Source organism: Onychostoma macrolepis, chromosome 12, assembly GCF_012432095.1.
Source record: "Onychostoma macrolepis isolate SWU-2019 chromosome 12, ASM1243209v1, whole genome shotgun sequence".
In the NCBI taxonomy this organism is placed as follows: domain Eukaryota; kingdom Metazoa; phylum Chordata; class Actinopteri; order Cypriniformes; family Cyprinidae; genus Onychostoma; species Onychostoma macrolepis.
In genome coordinates this window covers 1,390,001-1,405,927 of record NC_081166.1, presented here as the reverse complement: position 1 = coordinate 1,405,927, position 15,927 = coordinate 1,390,001, and the positions used below count along the sequence as shown (strand labels likewise).

General features: G+C 33.0%; 1 protein-coding gene across 6 annotated transcripts; it reads left to right on the top strand.

The window, feature by feature from the left end:
• The first annotated feature begins 3,158 nt into the window (after positions 1-3,158).
• Positions 3,159-15,258, top strand: lrrc20 (leucine rich repeat containing 20). 6 transcript variants are annotated; one of them, XM_058794624.1, is made up of 5 exons: positions 3,159-3,274; positions 4,641-4,731; positions 6,586-6,735; positions 7,955-8,122; positions 15,018-15,258. In XM_058794624.1, exons 1-5 carry the CDS (start codon positions 3,266-3,268, stop codon positions 15,131-15,133), a joined length of 534 nt encoding a protein of 177 aa, XP_058650607.1. In that variant the 5' UTR covers positions 3,159-3,265; the 3' UTR covers positions 15,134-15,258. The 6 variants fall into 6 exon arrangements, with proteins under 6 accessions (XP_058650607.1, XP_058650610.1, XP_058650608.1 ...); XM_058794627.1 differs by having other exon boundaries at positions 3,161-3,299; XM_058794625.1 differs by having other exon boundaries at positions 3,161-3,299; positions 4,560-4,731.
• Positions 15,259-15,927: the final 669 nt, after the last annotated feature.

The window sequence follows — 15,927 nt, the reverse complement described above, 5'->3', positions numbered from 1 at the left end:
TGCCTGAACGCTTTTAAACTGTTCTTTATCGAATCATTTATAAACATCTACACTGTAAAAAAAAAAAAAGTTGAGCGAACTTAAAAAAAAATTTTTTTTAACAGCTTCAGTACATTTTTGAGTTTGCTCAACTTATTTTTGTGGGAAATTCTCAAATTTTTATTGTATAAACTTAAAACGACAAGTTGAGAAAACTCAAAAATCTGCTGAAGCTGGTTGCCTTAAAATTTTAAGTTGGCTCAACTTTTTTTTTAATTTACAGTCTATCTATCCATCCATCCATCCATCCATCTATCTATCCATCCATCCATCCATCCATCTATCTATCTATCTATCTATCCATCCATCCATCCATCCATTCATCTATCCATCCATCCATCCATCCATCTATTCATCCATCTATCCATCCATCCATCTATCTATCTATCCATCCATCCATCCATTCATCCATTCATCCATCCATCCATCTATCCATCTATCCATCCATCCATCCATCCATCCATCCATCCATCCATCCATCCATCCATCCATCCGTCCATCCGTCCATCTATCTATCCGTCTGTCTATCTATCTATCTATCATAAGTGGCTATTACTAAATTGCCACAGATTTAAATAAATATATTAATTTGGTATTTTTGTATTTTTGTATATACTATTAAATTGTGGTTCCATCCTTACAAAAACTTACCATAATTTATAAATATAGGATCTATATACTGTATGAGCAGCTTTTATTTATTTAAGCACTGGCTAATAATATATTATCACCATTTACAATAAATATAGTATGCATTTGTTTAAAGAAAATATTTTACATTTTTGTAAAGGTTTGCATTTCTGATTTTTTTTTTTAAATGGACAGATCCAAATGAAAAAGAAATGCATTAATATCAATAATTACTGTATCTCCCTCTCTCTGTGTCTATACATAAAAGAAACCCTTAATATTTGTGTAAATTTACAATGTAATTTTTTCTGAAAGAAAGACTTTTAAAAACTGTTTAATTTATGAAAAGTTTATGATTGTATTATACTGAGATCTTACATCTCCTATAATATCCTATATTTCTGTCTCATTTCTAAGCGCAAAATTCAGTCAAATACGATTATTAGAGAAGATGGCATTGAAAATAACAGTATGTTGTGAGGTTTTTCCCAATGGTTTCATAATTTAAAAAAAAAAATAATGCACTGCAACATCCTTATTTGAAAGAAACCCAACTGCATTTAATAATAAGACAATAAGATAATGCAGGGAGCGAGAGGCAGTGAAATGTGTGATGTGACGACGTACATCCAGAGAGAACCATTCAACAAACTCATCGTGATTTCTAGAATTCCCCGTCTGGTCTGTACCGTATGAGGTCAGCAGGGGCCAGCAGGGGTCAGCAGGGGTCGCGGGTCAAACACAATCACCTTCCATTGTTCCACAGTAAAGGTCTATGCAGTGGTGATCCCGCAGGAACGCTCCAGAAGCCCAGCTCTCGGATCAGCTTTAGAGAGCAAAACCACAGCGGCACACGGGTACGTACATCTGTTTAACCTTCAAAGAAAAGAAAAAGTCTATATAAATCTATATCATTTTTTAAAAGGTTTTCAAAATAGAACTTATTTCCAAATCTATGTCATTTCTATTTCAACTGAAAATTATTCTATTAATGTTAAACCTCTTAACTAGCTTTTCAAAAAGATTAATTACTGCTTTAAAAAAGTGATTATTGGTGTATATACATCCCATATTAAATTACCATGTATTCACTTTTACTTACTTTATTTATTTTTATTTTTTTGAAAGAGTACAACCACAATTAAATAGTATATGTGTGTGTGTATATATATATACTGTATATGTGTCCCTGCAGCACAAAAGCAGTCATAAGCAGCACAGATATATTTGTAGTAACAGCCAACAATACATTGTTTGGGTCAAAATTATACATTTTTCTTTTATGCCAAAAATCATTAGGATATTAAGATCATGTTCCATGAAGATATTTTGTACATTTTCTTCCGTAAATATATCAAAACTTTTGATTACACTGTAAAAAGTGATAAGTTGACTTAACTTAAAAAAATTGAGGAAACCTGTTGCCTTAAAATTATTAAGTAACTAATATTTTTTTTTTTAAAGTTAAGCGAACTTGATAATTCACTTAACTTATTTTTTTAATTATCATTTACTTAAAAATTTTAAGTCAACAGGTTTCCTCAATTTTTTAAAGTTACGTTAACTTATCACTTTTTACAGTGTAGTAATATGCATTGCTAATAACTTCATCTGAACAACTTTAAAGGAGATTTTCTCAATATTTAGATTTTTTTTGCTCCCTCAGATTCCAGATTTTCAAATAGTTGTATCTCAGACAAATATTGTCAGATCCTAACAAACCATACATCAATGGAAAGATTATTTAGTCAGCTTTCAGTTCATGTATAACTCAATTTTTAAATTACCCTTATGACTGGTTTTGTATACCACAATAGCAAAAAAGTAAAAAAAAAAAAAAAGATCATATAATATAGAAATAAAAACAGTAAAAATAAAACATATATATTCAAATCTAAACTGATTAGGATTTTATTAACGCTTTCCTTTAAAATACTGAAACTGCTGAGTTTTAAGTCGAGTTTATTTACAAAAATGTTCATGTTATGTTCAAAGTGAGATGATGATGCTAACATGCTCTTTTTATAATTTAACAACAGTAAAATTATTATACGCATTTCATTTAAGCATGTTTTGAGTTTTCCAAGCTTAAAATCAAAATAAAACTTAAAATTAATTTAAGTTTTTAACGAGATAAGAATGCATAAAACAGACCAATACATAAAATGTTAATAATTAAAACAGGAATATGTTGATAAAATATAATAAAGAGGGGATTTTCAGTTTTTTTAATTCACTTTTTGCATTTTTTAAAGACGTTAAATATTATTCATGACGACACTGTAGGTTTTTGTTTTGTTGATGTAGCCTGAGGAAAATAATGTGTAATAATACACGAATTTTCCTCTTTTTCCTCTTAGTAAAAATTAATAGAGAAAATAAAATCTAAATGAAATGTGAATGAAAATCGAACCGTGTGACTCAGCTCAAAACACTTCAGTGCTGAAAAGTTTTTTTGCAGCTCCTGCTGCCGTCAAACAATTCGGCATGAGTGTTTACGACAGTTGAGCGCGGAATCCGGCAGCGGCGTGCTCGGTCTCGCCAGACAGAACATAAACACACACACCACACACTCATAAAGTCATCAGTCCGGTGAATGGAGACGGTGAGACGGCTTCGCATGTCTGAATGTGAGGGTTTGCAGCTCTAAACCAACGGTCTGCTTTATTGTACAGCTTTTAATGTGTTCGTGTTGATACTTTTTTACGCTTTTAGTTCGGCTAAATGAATGGCATGACGTCATTCATATCATAAACTGATCGATAATACTGCAGTCCGTTCGTATTAGTGATCTTTACGTAATATTACATAGTATAACAATGTTCGTTCAGATGTAATAGTAATACTCGTGCTATTAATAACCGTATGGGTTTCTATATTTGTCTGTTCAGCTGTTTGAGGCTTTACTGTCTGTCAGATGTAAAATGCTTCGCTTATTCTCATAATTACACAAAGAAATTGAAATATACTGAAGGTAGATTTGAAATGAAAGGTTAAACTGTGTTTTTAGGACAAAAGTATGTTCAAAATATCAGGGCGGGGCAGGTTGTCACTTTTGTTTTAGCAGCTGTGATTTTGCTTAAAATTATTAAAATTAAAATTTCTGTTGGCCATTGGCTTGATATGTTACTGTATTACCTTATACATTTTTGCTGTGTCATGAATTGTTTTGGGCCTCATTTTATTTTGGAAGTTTAATGGCAGGTTCTCATTATTTACTATAAAACAATAATTATTTAGTACTAACTAATACAAAAATACATAATATTTGATGTATCTATCTAAATAACGAAATAACTATTTAGTAAATATTATTTATTATAACATTAGTCATCAATAATTATTTTGTAGTAAATAATATATATTTATTTAAAATATATTAAAATAATAAATATATATATATTTCTATAAATATTATAAATTACACACATCAGTATCAATGGATGCACAATTACCAAAACAAATATTATTATTAGTTGCATTTATTATTTACTACAGCATAATTATTTACAAAAAAACTATTATAATAAGTAATATTTAATTAGTAATGTGATATACCTAATATCTAATTATTTACTAAATATTATAATTTTAGTTACTAGTTTCTTTAAAAATTATAAATATAACTGTGTATGTATTTATAATTGATAAAGAAATAACTAAAATTATAATATTTAGTATATATATAAAATTGTGTATTTATTTATACACACACACAGAGAGAGTTATTACTTTATTTTTTATTTATCTTTTATTATTTATTTAATAAATATAAAATGATATAGGCAGACATATTTTACATGCAGACATAAACTAATCATGTTGATGAGCAGATATCGATGACTCCAGTCAGGTTCATGGTGTCACTGCATGTTTGTGCGCTCTGGCAGGAAGCGGCTGTCCATGGCTCACACCTGTGACTTCCTGTGCATGAGTAACAGTTGCCACTGAACCCATCAATCACTCCTCAGATCAAACGCGAACCCAACAGGATGGCGCAGGCCGTGGCCAACGTCGCCCGGAGGATCAACGCCACCATGGAGGAGCAGAGAGACTCACTGGGTACATGCACAATAATAGCTCATATTCCAGAGGAATTGCAGTGTCTCCCCTAGACGACATTTGTGACCCTGGACCACAAAACCAGTCATAAGGGTCTTCTTTCTTTTTTTAATTAAGATGAATAAAGCTGAATAAATAAGCTTTCAATTGATGTATGGTTTATAGGACAATATTTGGCTGAGATACAACTATTTGAAAATCTGGAATCTGAGGGTGCAAAAAAATCTAAATATTGAGAAAATCACCTTTAAAGTTGTTCAAATGAATTCTTAGCAATGCATATTACTAATCAAAAATTAAGTTTTGATATATTTATGGTAGGAAATGTACAAAATATCTTCATGGAACATGATCTTTACTTAATATCCTAATGATTTTTGGCATAAAAGAAAAATCGCTAATTTTGACCCATACAATGTATTGTTGGCTATTGCTACAAATATACCCCAGCGACTTAAGACTGGTTTTGTGCTCCAGGGTCACATTTAGAATGAAATGCCTTTCTTGTAAAAGAAAGTCATGCCTTGAAAAGTCACTGAAATGTTTAAATGTTGATGACATCGCCCTGCTTCAGATCTTCTGAATGAAATCCAAGACTTGATTCTTACTCATTTTGTGTTGCTGATTCCAAAAATAGTGCCTGTTTTGCACTTTCTCACAAAATGTGATGCTTTTTGTAGCATTTTTGCTTTTTAAAACCATCTGTAAGTTGAAAACGTCTTGTATTCTCCCTTAAGCAGCAGAAAAGCATCACAAACGCGTGATTCCTGTCTGAATCTGAGCCACACTGCAACTGTTTGTTCACTTCACAGCCCATTTTTACATGCATGACCTTTTTTTTTTTTTTTTTTTTTACACCTAATGCTGATTGCAAGGTTAGAATTAAAGCCAGTGACAGAAAAAAATGCAAACATGAGGCAAACATACAACATCTGTGAGTGTTTTACTGCATCCAAACAGTGCCAAGAATACAGATTTTGTGGAAAAAAACTTATATTTATAAAGTTATGTTTACGTTAATTTCTTTGAAATTACATGGTGTATTTGAACACATTTTCCCACATTTTTGCAGTCTGTAATTTAAATGATACATTTTGAATACTCAGTTTTGGCATTAAATATTAAACTTTGGATTGCAGTTGTTATTTTAATAATTACATTTAAGCTTATATATATATATACACACACACACAATTTTTAATTAATTTATTAATTAATTTATTATTATTATTATTTGTTTAATCTACATGGAAAGTTTTTGATTATTTTAATTTATTTCATAACTCAGCATCACCAAATTAGGTAATATTAGGTATTTTTTCCAAGATGCAGGGCTGTGTAATTGCAAAAAAAAAAAAAACCTTATTGTTCCTCAGTTTATTTTATACATTTTATTGTTATTAATTATTATTGATTGACTCTTAAATTCAGCCTGTGCTCAGTAGATGGTGCTATAGTGCCGAGAAGCTCCTCTAAATCACATATTCGCTTGATTTTGACCATTTCCCAATTTATCAAGTGTCATTTTCCTTAAATCATCATATTAGTCATTTAATACCAAGAGCAAGTAAACCTAAATGGCAATCAGCGGCATTGTGAAGCGTCAACACTATGATTATACACACACACACACACACACATCAAGAGCCTCCAAATGACTGTATTAATTTCTGTCCGTCAGTCTGATAGTATTCGGCGTGATTTGCTGAGTGATTGCACAATGGGAACTTGTTGATATGCAGAGGCGACGGCTCTCTGAACAACACAATCTCTTAATTAGAGCGCTCATATTAAAGGAGTGATTTCACCTCTGATGCCAGAGTCATTCTGAATCAACGCTGTTTTCTGCCTCAGATCTGTCCGACTGTGGCCTTGTAAGTTTCCCTGACGGCGTCTTCAAAATGATCCGCAGCTGCACCGACAACATCCACAAAATCTCTCTGGCCAACAACCAGATCAAAGCCTTGAGCAACAAGTTCTTCCTCACGTTTACTCAGTTAAGAGGTAAGACTGTCCTCAGTGTCGAGAGATGAAGCTTCAGTATCTCTCTAGAGCAGCAGGCGGTGTGACAATCAGTAAGATTTTTTATGTTTTTAAAGACATCTCTTCTGCTCACCAAGGCTGCATTTATTTGATCCAAAACACAGCAAAAGCAGTAATATTGTGAAATATTTTTACTATTTAAAATAACTGCTTTCTATGTGAATATATTGTAAACTGTAATTTATTTCTGTGATGCGCAGCTGTATTTTCAGCATCATTACTCCAGTCTTCAGTGTCACATGATCTTCAGAAATCATTCTAATATGCTGATTTGCTGCTCAAGAAACATTTCTGATTATTATCAATGTTGAAAACAGTTGTGTACATTTTTTTCAGGATACTTTGATGAATAGAAAAGATCCAAAGATAAGCATTTATCTGAAATAAAAAGCTTTTTTAACATAATACACTATGCCATTAAAAAGCTTGGGGTCAGTGTAATTTTTTTGGGGGGGGAAGAAAATTATAGAAATTGATCCTTTTATTTAGTAAGGATGCATTAAATTGATCAAAAGTGATGATGAAGACATTTATAATGTTACAAAAGATTTCTATTTGAAATAAATGCTGTTCTTTTAGACTTTCTGTTCATCTGTGAATCCTGAAAAATAAAATGTATCACAGTTTCCACAAAAATATTGAGCAGCACAACTGTTTTCAACATTGATGATAATCAGAAATGTTTCTCGAGCAGCAAATCAGCATATTAGAATGATTTCTGAAGATCATGTGACACTGAAGACTGCAGTAATGATGCTGAAAATACAGCTGATCACAGAAATAAATTACAGTTTAACAGATATTCACATAGAAAATAGTTATTTGAAATTCTAATAATATTTCACAATTTGTACTGTATTTTTGATCAAATAAATGCAGCCTTGGAGAACATAAGAGACATCTTTCAAAAACATTACAAATCTTACTGACCTAAAAAAATTGAATGGTAGTTTACATGTTGAAATGTATCAAACACTAAATATTTGAAATATATTGCAAAATATGAAACAAATCAAATATAAAAGTTGTTTCAGAGTGACTGGCTTAGTTACTTCATGCACAGTGCCTCACGCGAGATTCTTTGATTGCACAGAATATACTGTCCTAGTAGATACACAGACTGCATTATAAGCACATATAGATAGTTTTGTTGAAGCAGGGTTTTGTTGTCTGGCTGTAGAGGTGGATCTGCAGGGTAACGTCCTCACAACGCTGCCGGAGGCGGTCAGAAACATGCAGCACTTGGTCAGCATCGATCTCTCCAAAAACAAGCTGCTGGTTTTCCCCGAGCACCTGACGGACGTGAGCAGCCTCCAGCACATCAGCGTGGAGGGGAACCAGATCACAGGTGACCGGACAGATTATCTAGATGCTTTATAATGCAATAGCTCACCCTGACATGACGTGTCACACGGTTTCCATAATGTTTAGAGAATTGCAGTCTTGATTTGCAGTCTCCCAAACCTGCATGACTCGGAATGACATGACATGGGAGTTCAGCATAATATCCAATCTGCTGTAGTGTTGTTTTTGTATTATTTATTTACTTTTAGCCATTTTGGCTTTTTGTCATTTTTATTTAATTTAATTATTTCTTAATTTGAGTATTTTAGCTTCAATTTATTTTATTTCTGGTAGTTGTCGCATTTCTAATTATTCTAGTATTTATTAATATTTTTAAATTAAATTTTAAATTTTTTAATTATTTATTAAGTTGTATTAATTTTGTTAAGGACTTTTTGTATTTGTACTGTAAAAAAAAAAAAAAAAAAGAATATTTCTATATAGTTAATTAATTATTTTATACTTTAGTTCTTCAGCTTACATTTCTTTTGTATTGTTTTATTTATTATTATTTCTGTTAGTTGCCAAGGCCACATTTGTAATTTCTATTTAAATATCTTCAGCTAATATTTTATTTTATTTTATTTTAGTCTAATTGTGTAGCTTTATTTCAGTTACAGAAAATTATTTGCAATAGTTTTAATTTTAAGTTAGACATAACATAATATATAGTTTTTAATAATTTTTTTATAAATAAAATTATTTCTAAATTTATATATACAGTGAGGAAAATAAGTATTTGAACACCCTGCTATTTTGCAAGTTCTCCCACTTAGAAATCATGGAGGGGTCTGAAATTGTCATCGTAGGTGCATGTCCACTGTGAGAGACATAATCTAAAAAAAAAATCCAGAAATCACAATGTATGATTTTTTTAACTATTTATTTGTATGATACAGCTGCAAATAAGTATTTGAACACCTGTCTATCAGCTAGAATTCTGACCCTCAAAGACCTGTTAGTCTGCCTTTAAAATGTCCACCTCCACTCCATTTATTATCCTAAATTAGATGCACCTGTTTGAGGTCGTTAGCTGCATAAAGACACCTGTCCACCCCATACAATCAGTAAGAATCCAACTACTAACATGGCTAAGACCAAAGAGCTGTCCAAAGACACTAGAGACAAAATTGTACACCTCCACAAGGCTGGAAAGGGCTACGGGAAATTGCCAAGCAGCTTGGTGAAAAAGGTCCACTGTTGGAGCAATCATTAGAAAATGGAAGAAGCTAAACATGACTGTCAATCTCCTCGGACTGGGGCTCCATGCAAGATCTCACCGTGGGGTCTCAATGATCCTAAGAAAGGTGAGAAATCAGCCCAGAACTACACGGGAGGAGCTGGTCAATGACCTGAAAAGAGCTGGGACCACCGCTTCCAAGGTTACTGTTGGTAATACACTAAGACGTCATGGTTTGAAATCATGCATGGCACGGAAGGTTCCCCTGCTTAAACCAGCACATGTCCAGGCCCGACTTAAGTTTGCCAATGACCATTTGGATGATCCAGAGGAGTCATGGGAGAAAGTCATGTGGTCAGATGAGACCAAAATAGAACTTTTGGTCATAATTCCACTAAACGTGTTTGGAGGAAGAAGAATGATGAGTACCATCCCAAGAACACCATCCCTACTGTGAAGCATGGGGGTGGTAGCATCATGCTTTGGGGGTGTTTTTCTGCACATGGGACAGGGCGACTGCACTGTATTAAGGAGAGGATGACCGGGGCCATGTATTGTGAGATTTTGGGGAACAACCTCCTTCCCTCAGTTAGAGCATTGAAGATGGGTCGAGGCTGGGTCTTCCAACATGACAATGACCAAGCACACAGCCAGGATAACCAAGGAGTGGCTCTGTAAGAAGCATATCAAGGTTCTGGCGTGGCCTAGCCAGTCTCCAGACCTAAACCCAATAGAGAATCTTTGAGGGAGCTCAAACTCCGTGTTTCTCAGCGACAGGCCAGAAACCTGACTGATCTAGAGAAGATCTGTGTGGAGGAGTGGCCAAAATCCCTCCTGCAGTGTGTGCAAACCTGGTGAAAAACTACAGGAAACGTTTGACCTCTGTAATTGCAAACAAAGGCTACTGTACCAAATATTAACATTGATTTTCTCAGGTGTTCAAATACTTATTTGCAGCTGTATCATACAAATAAATAGTTAAAAAATCATACATTGTGATTTCTGGATTTTTTTTTTTTAGATTATGTCTCTCACAGTGGACATGCACCTACGATGACAATTTCAGACCCCTCCATGATTTCTAAGTGGGAGAACTTGCAAAATAGCAGGGTGTTCAAATACTTATTTTCCTCACTGTATATAATTGTTTTTTTGTTCGTTTTCATATGTGTTTGAAATAGAGAATTCACCCAAAAATATACATGTCATTGTTTAATTACATTCCAAACTGAGTGAAACAAGCATGAAGTGTTCTAGCAGTGACAAACACTAATTAACTCTCATTAGGCCTGTCATTCATACTGAGCCTTTCAGAGAAAACTGATGGAGAGATCAGCACTTCTTCCCTGAAATCACACGTTTATGTAACACACGAATACATCTATTTTATGTGAGGACAGAGGTACAAACACACACACACACACCACACATTATGCATAACAGTGTTCATCAAAACACACAGCGTGACACATAGAAACAAGATCTGAAATCTGCAATAATAATCTGCAAAATCTCAGAAAACATGAATGATAATATGTGAATCTCGGGAACATGTGGGTCACACTTCACCTCTAAATCACGCGTTAATTTGTTAAATTAACAAGTTAAATGTGACACAAAACCTATTTTAGGCCCAATTAACATCTTTTGCATTTGTGATATTAGAATGTAAGTATTTAAAGAAATAATCAGATGCTTTCTTTATTTATTAAAATAAAACAAAATTATTTCGAGATTCTAATTCTTATTAGAGTTCAGGGTTAATTAACTAAAACTATAAAAACCATAAAATAATTTTTATTATTTGAAATGAAATAAATGTAACTGAAAAAAAACTGAACTGAAATTAAACTAGCCAAGGCAACATTTCTCATTTTCATTTAGTTTATCTTGACTAAACTAAAACTTAAATAAAAATGAAAACTATATATATAAAAACGAATAAAAATGATAAAAACATGAAAAAAAAACTAAACTAAATAAAAACAGAAAATATAAAAATAAAAACATTCAAAATAATTATAAAAATCATAATAGCATCTCTGTGATATTAAAATAACCATGTTAGAGATACTGTAATGAAAATCATCATGTTTTTTTAGTAAAATTAAAGGCTGTAAAACAATTGAATCGTCATATTTAAATCATATATTATTTGTTGCATAACATTAATGAACTTGTGCTTAATTCTCATGACCATAATGTCACAATGCAAATACAAACTACAAGAACTGAATGGCTTTCAAACCAACTAAACTCGTCAAACAGACCGAAAAGTTTCTTCTCAAACTAAGTGTATATTGTTTTTCAGACGGACGGCGCTGTGGCCATCTGCAGATGAGAAACATTCAGAGGGTCGATGTCAGAAAGTTTGAGGCAGAATTAGATGGAAAGTTCAGAAAGTGTGACAGCAAAGAAAATGCCAGAGTCTGTCACAGTGAATCATGATCTGTTAAGTGCATCTGCACATTTCATTAGTCAACACAATTCAAACCCACCCAGTGCTTCTGGACCTATTCAAAAATGCATGTTTGCATTAATAATTCACTTAAAACGGTGCACAAGCTCTCTGTCCACACAAACATCAATCCACAAAACAACAACTTCTGTTTTCCACACGAACGAATCCGCTTCTGGTCAGAGATCAGCAATATTCAAGCAACACTGAACATCCAATCAAAGCCAAAGAGAGAAATTATTTAAAATAAACTCCATATTGTGATAATTGGAAACTAAGTAATATGAATTTAATATTTTATCCAGTGTATTAAGACTGTTTAAAGGTTTGAGGTTGGTAAAGTTTTTGAAAGAAGTCTCTTCTAGTCACAAAAGCTGCATTTATTTGATCAAAAATACTTTAAAAATATTGAAATATTTTTATTATTTAATACAGCTGTTTTCCATGTGAATATGTGTTAAACTGTAATTTATTTCTGTGATGCGCAGCTGTATTTTCAGCATCATTACTCCAGTCTTCAGTGTCACATGATCTTCAGAAATCATTCTAATATGCTGATTTGATTAAACATTTCTGATTATTATCAATGTTGAAAACAGTCGTGCTGCACAATATTTTTGTGGAAACAGTGGCACATTTTATTTTTCAGGATTCACAGATGAATAGAGAGGTTCAAAAGAACAGCATTTATTCAAAATAGAAATCTTTTCTATAATATTATAGTCTTTACTGTCACTTTTGATCTCTTCCCAGTGCATTTAAAATGCAAATTGCTTATTTAGAGTTAGTAATGCATTTCATTCAGCTTTACAGTCGGCAGCAGATATAATTGAAGCAGGAACAGAACATCTCCAATTTCCATATCAATTCACAAATACTTCTAAAAGGGATTTCATACACATAAAACCCAGATGCCAAACCATCGTTTCCATGACGATGTGTTTTCTTCTTCATTATCTGACGGCTACAGAAGATGAAAGTGTCTCGTAGAGCGAAATAACAATCTCACATAAGTGCGGTCCATCTCATACATCATAATAACATCAACAAGCAGCACGTGCTAAACACACAAAGAGAAGCACATCACCGGCTGATCACACTTTCATTACAGCTTCCTTTCAGATTTCAGTGCTTTGGCAACAAATGGCTCATTTCCACTGAGTGGTACAGTACAGTACGGTACGCAATTATGTCCGTTGTCAGAAGTTGTGAATGGTACCAAAAGTCGAGCCACTCAAACAAACAGATCAGTTTTCTAAAAGAGTCAGTGTTTTACTCTTTTGTTACCACAACTTAAATAAACGCATGGTTGCAAATGAAAAAAAAAAAAATTATTCATTCAATTAAACCATTTAAGTTGACAAAATGAGTTATGTTTTCATAATAATGTTAATTATTACATTAACTTAATATTGTATGTAATGTAAACTCAAATTTCTGTGTTGATTTTGTAAGAAACTAATATTAGTACTTTATTTATTATAATATTAGTTTTTTTTTTTTTTTTTTAAGTTTCTCCAAACTCGCGTGATTGGTTGAGTCGGGCCGCTTTTACTCTTTTGGACATAAAATGATCAGTGACAGCCCGGAAACTAGTTGAGTGTCCAAAAAAAGGGCACACTTCTGCTTTAAGAGTTTAAGAATTTTAAAACTGCAATTTTCAAGAGAAAATACTTCAAATCAACACTTGCTTACTTCTGAGCATCTCTTGTGCTTTATGTTTTGAGAGGCGTTGTGGGCGTGTCTCTGATCATTGATTAGGCTCCTCCCACTCCCATTCTACACCAATAAGAACACACAAGTGCTCACTATGTGCAGCTGTACTGCATTTATGTGTTTTAGCAGTTTAGTTTTGCATTTAAGGTACAGTATACATTATGTATTTCTTTCTCTGCTAAAATTCCCTTTCTTTTTATTTTCCATTTTATTTACCTGAGTGCATTGTGATCATTTGAAGCTTTGCTTCCTTTGATCTCGCACCTCTTCTGTGTTTATTTTAGTGCACAGCCTCTTTTTGGCTGTAAGTGGGTGTTTTTGTTTTTGCCTATAAAACCTTTAAGATGACAGTTTTCTCCTGAGTGTTTCAGGTAACGGTTTATTTGAGAGATTTCCTCCATCTGACGTAGGTTAGCTTCAGAGTAAAAGATGACCTGAAGATAATTCTATTGACGTTTTACATGTTCTGCTGAATGTTATGTTTTGGATGCTGCGTTCATGCATCAGTATGGATCTCACAAAGGTTTTTTAATAAATGTTAAAATATTCAGAGCCTCTTTTATGCTTTAAGTGGGTGTTTTTGCCTTCAGAACCTTTAAGATGACAGTTTTCTCCCAAATGTTTTGGTTAACGGTTTATTTTAGAGATTTTTCTTCTTCTGATGTAGGTTAGTTTTAAAGTGAAAGACGACCTGAAGATTTCTTGAAAGTGTTTAAAAGATACACCCTTCAGTAAAACAAACATTATTTATAATTCTACCGATGTTAGAACATGAGCTGAACAATTGTTTTATCATCTCGCATTAACAAAGATTAATAACTACTGAAACAGATGCATTGCTTGTTGTTAATGTTTGTTAGTTAATGAATCAACTAATAGGACCAGCCACTCTAAAAAAGAAAGAGGAAAAAAATCTAAATCACTGCATCTGCAAGTTTAAAAAAAAAAAAAAAAGTATTCATTCAATTAAACCATTTAAGTTGAAAAAAAAAATATTTTAACGATTTTTTTCATAATAATGTTAATTATTACATTAACTTAATATTGTATGTAGTGTAAAATCAAATTTCTTGATTACAAAATCAACACAGAAACTAATATTAGTATTTAAAATTTTATAATATTAGTTTTTTAGAATTTAGTTCCCAGCATGCTTTGCATAGGACTAGATAAGGAGAATAAATGCTAAATTAAGTATTATTTAATGTGTTTTGTTGAAGGGTAAGACCTAGTGTTATTTTTAGAGTGTAATAAACATGACATTTTAGACGGCAAACGCTGTTTGCTAAATGCATTAATGTAAAAACCGATGTTGCCATCTAATCTGATCTGTACTATTTGTTTATACAGGTTTAAAATATTTCAATGAGAAAAAAATATGAAGTGCATGTTTTAGTTTATGAAAAATGGATCACAGGGTCTGTATCTGATCTCTGTGTTTTTCTTAATGAAGTAAACATTTGTCTGTCTTGATAATGGAGGAGATTGTAAGAACAGTGAAGGGCCGATGCTGCACACGTCTCACGTCTCGTGTCTCTCGCTCAGAACTGCCGATGGAGAAGCTGTCCCTGATGCCGGCTCTGAAGAGTGTGGATGTGCGGAGTAACCCGCTGACGCTGGAGGCTGCGTCTTTCCCGCATCACTTCACGCTCCTGACATGAGTAAACACATGGTAAAGAACAGGAGGAACGGCGCTTCCGTCTCTCTCTGATGTTGCCGTTTCATTTCCATGCACTGGACCGCATGCTGTGCCTTCCAATTTTTCAATAAAATATTTATTAAATCATACGAACAACGTTTGCGTTCATTCTACACGTGAAGAGTGTCCTTCAACATCAACACTAAGGTGTGTGTGACTGCATCTGTGATGGTATATTACACCTGAATTCTAATAGAAATTCAAAAGGCTCTACAACTCAAGTAAATTTGTCCTTCATAACACCATTAGGTTTTCAATGAATATTAAATTTTTTTGTTCATATCGTATCAGTATTACTGTAATTACGACTCTGAGATTCCCCTCTGAACCGCTCGCCTCCTCACACTCGGAGACTGTTTGTTTTTCTGGCAACGTCCATGTGTGTCTTTATTTATAAAAGTTTCATTAATATTAACTACATTATGAGCAATATTCAAGAACACAGTAGGCGCATCAGGTTAATAAAATATCATTTCAACAGCAATATGTAGCTACATAACTACACAAAAAATGTCAACTCTGTCAAAAATGTCAACTCCTTGCGTTGTTTCAGACCTGAATGACTTGCTTTCTTCTGTGGAACATAAAAGAAGACATGTTGCTATTTTTTATGACTGTTGTTGTCTATAAAATGGAAGTCCAAAACAACATTATATACCATTATATGTGACCCTGAAGCAGTCTTAAGTCGCTGGGGTATATTTGCAGCAATAGCCAAAAATACATTGTATGGGTCATAATTATCCATTTTTCTTT